This window comes from Stegastes partitus, unplaced genomic scaffold (genome assembly GCF_000690725.1).
Source record: "Stegastes partitus isolate 25-593 unplaced genomic scaffold, Stegastes_partitus-1.0.2 Scaffold119, whole genome shotgun sequence".
Classification (NCBI taxonomy): domain Eukaryota; kingdom Metazoa; phylum Chordata; class Actinopteri; family Pomacentridae; genus Stegastes; species Stegastes partitus.
In genome coordinates, this window is record NW_007577850.1 from 469,668 (window position 1) to 480,150 (window position 10,483).

Here is a 10,483-nt window from a genome sequence, read left to right on the forward strand (position 1 = left end):
TACTGATGATAGAGGCTTCAAAGGTTGGTGAAATGTCAATTGAGGCATGTATTTTGACAGGAAATGTAGACAAATTTTGTACTTTTTCCATTTTCAAGGACCAGTATTAAATCATTTGAATCTGCTGGAAGTGATTTAGTCTGTGTCCTCACCACGTTTCATGGGATTATATTAATAGAAACACTAAACGAGGGTAAAATTTAAGAATCTCCAGGTCTGAAAACATGAAGGTCTCAAAATTTTGCCGAAATATTTGACAGAATTCAGCTTTAGGTTCGACATAACAAATAACCCTCATGTCAAGCTTCACGTGTTTTATTCTGAAAGGGGAAAAACCAGCGCTGTGTGCAGCTTTACGCATGCGCCAACGTTCTCGTCCCCCATTGGCCGACGTCGTGACGCTGTACGTGCGTAGGCGCTTCCTCCACTTGACTCGCAGCAAAATAGAAGATGGTGAGTATGAAAATGGCGAAAAGGAAACGATTTGAGCCGTTCACAGGGCGAGTTTCGGACTGTCGATGTCGTGTTGGGCTATTTGTCGACGTGAGGAGGCCGACGTGGTGGTTTTTAGTGGCTCGTTTCAGCGTGTTTTGTAGAGAAGCTCCGCTCCGAGATGGATCAACGATCACATGACAGCTGAGCAGTTTAGTCCCCAAAAATTGACTGCAACAAGCTGCAACCGGCCCCAAAGTCACAGTTTCCTTCTGCACGACGGCCTCTGACGTTGTCCCGTTTGTTCATCAGCCACTCTTGTTGCCTGTTTAACTGGTATCTCGATATTTTTTCACTTTCCCCCCCAGTTTGGCACCCAGTTAGCTCGCAGGGCTAACAGGCTAACAGCTACCTGATCTTGTGAGGAGGCTCTTTCCTGTGCTGCAATAGTGATGTTTATCAGCCGGTTATTAACCACAGCTCTGACTGTCAGGCTTTAGTGTCTTAACTCTTTACAAGATAAACCAACCAGTGAGGTAAAGCTGTTTTTGAATTAGTTCTGCAGCTGCACATTCATTCATTCTCTGCCTTTTGGTTGTTGTGTAGTTTGGAGCCAAAGGTTAGTCACAATAAGAAGAAGTGCAGTTTAAATCAGAGTGTTGACAGATTACACTGGACTGTCCTACACAGGATAAATGCTTTAAAACGCAGCCTCTAGTTTAGGGAATCTTGATTCTGTTTGTGAAAATGTAGAAAAGGAGATTTCACATTACACCACGTCCACATCTAAAACCCCGACACACAGACGGGTCAAATCTGGAGAAAACAGTTTTAAAAAACAGAATTTCTGATTTTCTTTTTGTAAAAATGCAAAAAAGGGAAGCTGTCCCTACTTTTGTTACATGTAGACCACATCAGACCAGAATCACATCGAAATCCCCTACTTATAATCCACATTTTAAAACAATCAATTTCATAACTAACATAAAATCAGAGAAAATCATCCATACCTGAAGGTCGTTCCTCGTCCAGGACTGACCAGACTGAAGATTCTCTGATTTGTGAAACCTTTATTCTACTTGCAAAAGTGCAAAAAGAGGAGATTGGAGACCACATTAGACTTGGTCCAGATATGAACCTACTATATGCAGACAGGTCAAATCAGGACTAGAGAGGGTCGGTATTCTTTCAAACCAAGTCTCTGATTTGTGAAATCTCTCTTCTGCTTGTGTTAATGCTAAATAGGGAGGCTATACATCAGGGTTTTAGATCTGGATTTGGTCTAGTGTGGTTTACATACAACAGAAACTGAAATCTTGCTTTTTCTCACAAAAATAATAAATGCTTCTCAAATTGGAGACTTAGTTTTAAAGAGTCTTCAGCCTTTTTAGGACAAATTTTGATTTGATTAGTCCGTTTATATTGGTTTTAGTTTAGCTTTTGTTGCATGTAGACCACATTAGATCCAAAACCCTGACATATAATCTCCCTCTTCTTGTATTTACACAAGTAGAATAAAGATTTCACAATTCAGAGACTTTGTTTTGAAGGGAAACTATATATAGATTGTCCTACAGAAATCAAAGATTCCTTGAAACACAGCATCTATTTAGTAAAAGTTTTATTCTACTTGTGGAAATGCAAAAAATAGCAATTTTGCAGTTTTTATACCTGATATACATATAGACTGGTCAAATCTGCACTAGTCTACCCCACAGAGGTTAAAGAGTCTTTAAAATACAGAGTTTGTTTTGTAAAAACCTGTATTCTATTTGGGGTTAGCACCATCGCCTCGCAGCAAGAAGGTCTCCGGTTCACGTCCCGGTGAGGACACCCGGGATCTTTCTGTGTGGAGTCTCCATGTTCTCCCCGTGCAGCGTGGGTTCTCTCCGGGTTCTCCAGCTTCCTCCCACACAGTCCAGAAACATGCTGAGGTTAATTGGTGATTCTAAATTGTCCGTAGGTGTGAATGTGAGTGTGCTTGGTTGTCTGTCTCTAAGTGTAGCCCTGTGATAGACTGGTGACCTGTCCAGGTGAACCTGCCTTCACCCTGAGTCATCTGGGATAGACTCCAGCCCCCTTAGTGAGGATTAAGCGGTGTATAGATGATGGATGGATGTATTCTATTTGTGAAAATGCAAAAAACTGAGACTACATATCAGGATTTTAGGTCTACATCTGGTCTAATGTGGTTTACGTGCAAACAGAAGCCCACAAATCTTCCTTCTTAGCACTTTTAAAAGTAGAATGAAGGTTTCATAAATCTGAAAGTGAGTTTCAGTCAGCATTAAGAGTTCAGCTGAAATGTCTAACAACATTAAAATGTGGAAGAAACTGAGAATCGGTCCGTCAGCGCTCCAACTTTCTCTTAACTGCAGAATCAGAAGTGAACTTCGCTGTCGTTTTTTTTTTTTAAATCCACACATTTAGCTGATTGAACTTTGATTTGCTTCATCACGTGACTTTGCATCTGCTCACACTCGGTCAGGTGAATATTTATTTTGCTTCATCATCATCACTAACCATCGACCATTAACCGTTGATTCAACCACGTTGTCGTTTAACTTTTTCTTATTTGTTTTTGAATGATTAATATCTGTCGACTTAATCCATTCACTTTTTAATTTCTAATTTCAGTTTTCCCCTCTTGTCCCAACTCCTTCTTCTGTTTTTCTTTGTGTATCTTTCTTTTTTCTTTTTTCTTGTTTTCACCCCGATCTTTGATCACGCCTCGTGTCGTTCTCTCCACGCACATCCTGCCTTCCCTCCCTATCTCACCCGCCCTCACCCCTCTTTGCCTGTCTTCAATCAACCAGGCTGGTCACCGGGTAAGTGTTGTCGCTCTGTGCTGGATCCCTGTTTTCTGATCGCTCCTCCGCCTGCCTCACTAACACGGGATTTGGGTTTTGTGCAGCCGTGCAGGTCTGCGGTTTCTGCATCCGTCAGCACAACCGGCTGCTGCTATTTCAGCAACTGCAGTGCAACGATCTGATGCTTGAATTTCACCTGCTGTCAGCTGCCGTCCTAAACACACAAATACTAATTTACCCCAAATCGACAAAAAATAAGACGGAGAAGGAAACCTGAAGCTGGCGTGTTCGATTTCAAGAGTCTGTGTAGAAATCTGCAGGCTTTAAGGTCACGATACCTTCAATTTTTCACAAATTCATTTCATCTTTTTTTAGGACAACTAAACTTTATGAGCAGAGAAAATCCTCTAATTGGACGAGAGCTACAAAAAATACTTGATCTGTCGTCGACTTTTGTATTACAAGCTATTTTTAAACCGATTTGAGGTTTTTTTAGTAACAAAAAAGTCTAAATTCTCTGATTCCAGCTTGTTAAGTTTGAATATTTTCTGGTTTCTTTCCTCCTCTGTGACAGTAAACTGAATATCTTAGGTTTGTGGAAAAAAATACAAGACCCAAGAAAGTTTTTATCCTTGATATGACTTGAGCAGTTTTCGCACATTTATTGTAAACTCTATGTAAATGTATCCGAAATGAAATATCAAATATCAGCACCGACTTCCAAAGAGAAAGGTTAAATTAAAGAAATGTTCTTGTCACCTTTTCTTAAATAGAGCTGCAGTGATAAGGTGTCAACTATTTTGATAATCAGTTTTTAAGTAAAAACGTTCAAAGTCTGATTCCAACTTCTTATATTTGAATGTTTTCTCATTTGAAAATATAATGGTAAACGTGTTATCTTTGGGTTTTGGGAAACAATAGTCGGACATTTTATACATCAAATAACTAATCGTTCAATCAAGAAAATAATCAACAGATTAGTCTAAAGAAACGTCAGTTGCAGCTTTAGTTTGGACTTTTTTGAGGAAATCTAATCCAAGTCCAAGTTTACTGATTTATATTCAATTTAAGGCTGCAACTAATAATTATGTTCATTGTTGATTATTTTCTCGATTAATCAATTAGTTGTTTGATCTATAAATGGCCCAAAAAGGATGGAAATGTCAATCAGTAATTTCAAAAAGTCCACAACCCAAAGATATTCAGTTTTCTGTGACAGAGGTGGAAATAAACCGCAAAATATTTATATTAGGAAGCTGCAATCAGAGAATTTAAACTTTTTTCCCCCTAAAAATGACTCAAACTGATTAATCGTCTTTCAAAATAGTAATAATAATTAGTTTAATGGTTGATTGATTAATCGTTGCAGTACTGTTCTTGACAATACATATAAGTGACAGAAATGATTCCCCTGATTGCACAAATAGATTTCCTGGTTTGTCTCAGAGTTTGGTGTCTAACAGAACCTTAAAATGTTGATTTGTTGCTCAGCAGAGGATAATATTCTACCATAATCAATACTTAGAGCGTCTCTGCTGGCTGATGGACTTATAATGTGATTTGTGGGTTTCGTGTTTAGTGTAAATCTGTAGGTTTGTTGTTTCTTATTGACTTCTTGTGTTGTGTGAAAACATAATTATCTCTCTCTCGTCTGTCATTGACTGTCTGAAATCCAACATGGGTAGCTTTTAAATTATATAAGAGGCAACGTTCACCACCCAGTTTGAATTCAGACACTTAATGTGCCCAGATTTTTACTCACAAACGTTGCTTATTTTGCAAGTTTGAGCTTTGTGAATCATCCACTGTACTAAATTAATCCGGAGGAGGTGGTTGTTTAGTTGTAATAACAAAACTGGACATTTTGTGGCCTGTTTTAAAGAAGATTCAAAACAATTTAACAGTAACTAACTGAGGAGTTTGGTGTTTACGGTGGAGTCTGTTTGCATTATTCTCTGCTGCTGAATTGAGCGGCGGCGTCTCGCAGGGCTCCGTCCTCGGCCCGCTGCCCTTTTTCAGTTTTTGGATGCACAACTGGTTGCGGTCGAATAGTCAAAAACAAGCTTAAATCTTTTCCCCTGAACACTTTTCCTCGACCTTAAACCTCATGAGCTCAAGGAAAGGAGGGAGAATTAATGAAGACCACCAGGAAAAGACCACCACAGTGCTCCGAGACTCCAGCTTCACTTCATGCGACAGTAGATGTTGTTGATGTGGACGGTCCGTCTGGTCCTTTGGTAAAGGATAGACCACTGTATGTTGCGCTAAAGGAAACAAAAAAAGGAAGCATTGAAGCACCTTTTCTTAGCTTTTAGAGAATTCGACCAGCTCTTATCGTAACTGCTACTAAAGCCCCTTTCTTTTAATCTAATGATTTAATCTCTGAATGAACATCCGAAGCTGTAAAAGTCATGACGGCAATCTTACTACGTCGGTTAAGCTCCACACTTGAAGTGGTATGGATTGATTTAGAGAAGCATTTTTCCACATTTTAGCACCAATATTGGTCCTAAAACATCACAGAGATCAAAAGAGTCATAATTTGCTGCCCAAATCAAAACAACACATTTTCAGTTTAGTGTAACTTTACTGTGATAAAGACAGTCTGTAGCCGGTCAGATTAATATGATGAACGTAATCCAGGTTTTGATTCGCTATGTCTTCGGGTTGAGTTGATATATTAATTTTGCTGTTGGATTATGATCACACATGGGCAGCATTTTTAATGTTTAGGAAATCCTAAATAAACTAGGCTTGTAGTTGATGTTCCGTCCAGGCTTGTGTGTATAATAAATATGGTGCCGTTGGTGTCTCCGTCACTGTGGTGGGAATGTTTCATGATGGACCCAGAAATTCTACGTATCTGATTGTCTGAAAAGGGCTTTAGATACGTCCGGGTCACTTCACTCAGTCAACAACTTTCCCACTAATCTTAAAAATGACTATTTGACCGCACGCTGAACTCTCCCATGGCCGGTTCTGACCCGTCTGTTGTCTGTGCGATGCTATCAGTTGGTCCTGGTGTTAGGTGACCTGCACATCCCCCACCGGTGCAACACGCTGCCAGCCAAGTTCAAGAAGCTGCTGGTACCGGGGAAGATCCAGCACATCCTCTGCACAGGGAACCTCTGCACCAAGGAGAGCTATGACTACCTGAAAACGCTCGCCGGCGACGTCCACATAGTCCGAGGAGACTTCGACGAGGTCTGTAGGCAATTGTAGACGACAGTAGAAGAACTTATAGCCTGTTTACACCCCATAATACAATGAAACAACAAGACGTGGGACTTTAAATGCAAGAGACAAACATAACGTGAATACAGCAGCTCATTAGGAAACCCCAGGCCGGGATGGAAAACAGTTGTAGTTTTGCAGGATGCGTGTTTCCTTTTAAAGTCCATGAAAATGTTAATTTGCAGAATTTCCAATCAGGGGTTCAAAGGGTGCAGACGGGGCGACAAAGGCTCTAATTTATGTGGCTGAATATTTAATTTGAAAGACGAACGAAGTGGATCTCTCGCTGATACCGAAGACTAATTGCTGTGTAATTAAATTCTAATTGCGCCTCCGCACACGTTGAATTTTAACTGCCTGAAGCCACGATTTTCTAGATTGGTCACATGGAGGAGCCGACAGCGTTTAAAGGGTTAAAATAGTGAAAATAAATGATTTGTAGTTGTGATCAGAACTGAAAGTGGAAATTAAAGTCAATATGTTAGATTTTTATTGCAGGTTTTTTACAGGAACAATTTTGTCCATGAGTTAAAAATAATAATAATAATAATAATAATGCAGAATCAATGCTATTGCTAATATCGACACATTGCAGACTGATAATAGCACTTATATAGAAAATATTGATTGCATTCTTCCATAAAAGACAGTGCTGGCGTAATATAAAACAAACATTTTGGGGTTAAAATACTGAAAACTAATATTAATAAAACAAAAAATAACAATGTTCAAGTTGTGAAAGTGGAAAATAATATTGACGTGTGTACAATATTTTAATGGCAGGTGTTTTGATGCAGATGTTTTAGTCGTTGAGTGTGAGTTTTTTTAAAATAAAATGTGTTGCTAATGATTTGAATATTCTCGACTGATAATCCTAAAAAAAATCTATTTGCTTTGATTATATGAAAAATATTTAATTTCCTTTTTTTTTCTAAAAACAACAAAAAAACATGTAAACAAACCGTTTGAAGGAGAGAAATCCTAAAAGTTAATGATGTTTGCTGAAAAAACGTACTCAGTGAAAGTGGAAAATATTAATATATAACATTTTTGAAGCAGACATTTTTGTCCTTAAGGTCCTTTAGGAGGTTTTTAAAAAATCTGGAGCTCCACAAAAGATGATAATCCATCAGAACCAAGATCCCTAAAAGATCCTCTCACATTTGTTATGTGGAAAATAATTTGGTGTTTTTGTTTTTAATTACAAAAAATCTGTTATATTATGTATACAAACTGCCATGTAAAGTGTTAAAGTCCTAAAAATAACAAATGAATTCAACTTCTCACATGTTTCCTCTTGTCCCGTCAGAACCTGAACTACCCGGAGCAGAAGGTGGTCACGGTGGGCCAGTTCAAGATCGGCCTGATCCACGGCCACCAGGTGATCCCGTGGGGCGACATGGCGAGCCTGGCGCTACTCCAGAGGCAGCTGGACGTCGACATCCTCATCTCGGGACACACGCACAAGTTCGAGGCGTTCGAGAATGAGAACAAGTTCTACATCAACCCCGGTTCTGCCACCGGAGCCTACAGCGCACTGGAAAAGTAGGAGGGCTCAGAGAAACCACATCTGTCCTTTATGTTTTTACAGCTTCGACTTCTACGACGTGTGCTTTAATTCTTTAATGAAAAATCACACATGTTGGTTTCATGCCATTTGTAGCGTGTTCCTAACGAGCAGATCAGATTCAACATCGCTCACCAGAAAAAGAAAAGTCTGAGACACTGCAGCAATTATTCACAGAAACGTACACAGAATCTGGTGCTGCTGATGATTTGAGTTTATTCCAGACAAATGGTTTACTCACCATTATGGCGTCAGGATACCAGAAATCATTTGTCAGGACTAATCTCATTGATTCTTCTGAAGCCAAAAAGGTTTAAACAACCTGTTAGCTTTTTAAAAATCACCAACATGACACCAGTTATCACAGCTGGAAACGGTAGAAACAGAAAATATGAGGGTTGATTTTCAGCTTTCAGACGACACGAGCATCTGTCGGAAAAATTTAACAAATCCACGCCTAAAATCACTTTATAATACCTGTTTGGTTTAAGAAGTTTCCACGAATAGTTACTATTCTTTTGTTTGTGTGTGAGAAAAAACTGTTGGCTGGATGTAAAACCTTGACTTAAGATTATTTTCATGTCTAAACTAAATTAACTCTCTGAATTCCAAAACCTGCCATCAGGTTAGAAAAGGCATGTTACGTTAAAAAAAAATTAAATAAAAGAAATAACCAAATCACACCATTTTTCAGAGCCAGAAGCTGCAAAAATGGAAAGAATCATCGGATTGTTAACTTCCGGACGGTCCCTGAACTACTCAGCTGTTGAAATCTGAAATCTAGCCTTAAAATCAGAATATTTCATCAAACTTGCTCAATTAAAAAAATTTGCTAAAAATAAACCGTTTACTTTAATTAAATTCTGTAAAAGTCTAAAAATTCTACGTTCCCTCACGCAACCAGGAAGCCGTGAGTGACTCAGCTGAGACCAACAGCCACGGGACAAAAATTAAGTTTTTGGCTGAACTGCAGGCAGTGTTATACACAGAGCAGTGAGAAGTCAAGAATTAAAACTAAATATTTATAGTGTAGAGCGCCAACGTTTTTTTCCCAGTGCTAGTTAACACCTGCAGGCAAAAATGTAGGGTGCATTTTTTTTTTTCGTATTTATGGTGTTCTAACCATAGTGACGAAAAATGTAACAGGAGCAAGAAAATGTCAGTCAGTTTACATAATTTACAACGAAAACATATCTTCTCTCTCTGTCTTATATTGCTTCTCCACTTCTGGATCGAGGTTTAAAGATATTCGTTTGTGAGACTCATGCGTCCACATCAGTGCAGTGGAGTTAAATTCTGTTACTGCATTTAAAACTGACATTTAACTTTAGGGAGCAAACATGACTGTGGATTTGTCTGAAGCGGAGGCGTTTGCAGGTGTTGACGGTCTTTTCAGCGTGACAGGTGTAACGGTAGAAGCAGACCGACTACGGTTACAGGTGCAGGAAAAAGCCTCGGCCTGAACCACATCTGTCTTCTCCCCTTACAGCAACATCATCCCCTCTTTTGTATTAATGGACATCCAGGCGTCCACGGTGGTGACGTACGTCTACCAGCTGATCGGCGACGACGTCAAGGTGGAGCGAATCGAGTACAAGAAATCTTAAAGGAGGAGGAGGAAGAGGAGGAGGAGGAGAGTCGGGTTATCAAGGCTCAGTGTATCGTTTCATTCCTGTCCACCGGGGGGCGCCAGCTCCCTCAGAGTCACCACAATGTTAATGCTGTAACAAACTGTTCAGTCACTTAACTCTAAAAGACCCGTGTATTATATTGTTTATACGTCATCAGCATTCGCTTGTACCCGAGCTGTCGTTTGGTAACTGTAGAGAATGAGATAATGTCACATGTTTTTGCTGTCAAAAAGGAATATTTGGTGCCATTTTCTTTCATTCTCCCCCCCTCTCCTTTTTTTCAGTTTTTTTTTTTTTTTTTAAAATTTTGAAATTTTCACCTTCATGTAACCAACAGGCCTTTTAGCTTCATCTAGTCGGCCTTATTTCATTCATTTCTGTCCCAAAATAAAGATGTTATTTCACTTCATCTGCTGCTGTACACTTCAATGACCAACTAATACCTGTACTTATACACTTCTGTACTATTTAACCCCAACCTATAAGAAGTATTCAAAGTATTCTTGGAAGTTTTCACCTTTAATTGCTTGAAAACGCTACATTGTGGTCACTTTAATTTGGCTTTTTTGGCAAAAAATCAAAAAAAAAAATTCCTAAAAAGTAAAGTGAATTAATTAAAAATATTAAATATGTGTTTGCTCAAGTATTTTCCCTCTTTAAAGTGACTCACCTAATTCAACACAGGTATTTAGTGCTACAAATCATAAAGTTAGTTAAACAAAGATCATGTGAGGTCAGTGAATGTGTCTCAGTGATTGTAGTATAAAGACTCCTGTATCTGGAAGGTCCAGCCACTGGTGGATCCTGGA

The 10,483-nt window shown here is 39.0% G+C and overlaps 1 protein-coding gene across 2 annotated transcripts; it reads left to right on the forward strand.

Moving 5' to 3' along the window:
• The first annotated feature begins 382 nt into the window (after positions 1–382).
• On the forward strand, positions 383–10,083 carry vps29 (VPS29 retromer complex component). Of its 2 annotated transcripts, XM_008278251.1 has the most exons (5): positions 390–453; positions 3,249–3,260; positions 6,255–6,446; positions 7,786–8,021; positions 9,533–10,083. In XM_008278251.1, exons 1-5 carry the CDS (start codon positions 451–453, stop codon positions 9,648–9,650), a joined length of 561 nt encoding a protein of 186 aa, XP_008276473.1. In that variant the 5' UTR covers positions 390–450; the 3' UTR covers positions 9,651–10,083. The 2 variants fall into 2 exon arrangements, with proteins under 2 accessions (XP_008276474.1, XP_008276473.1); XM_008278252.1 differs by lacking the exon at positions 3,249–3,260 and having other exon boundaries at positions 383–453.
• Positions 10,084–10,483: the final 400 nt, after the last annotated feature.

What these genes read in the sequence shown, in the direction of transcription:
- vps29 (XM_008278251.1), top strand. An exon ending in TCCGAGGAGACTTCGACGAG is followed by an intron (nt 6,447 to 7,785) that starts GTCTGTAGGCAA and finishes TTGTCCCGTCAG; the next exon opens with AACCTGAACTACCCGGAGCA. An exon ending in GCCTACAGCGCACTGGAAAA is followed by an intron (nt 8,022 to 9,532) that starts GTAGGAGGGCTC and finishes CTCCCCTTACAG; the next exon opens with CAACATCATCCCCTCTTTTG.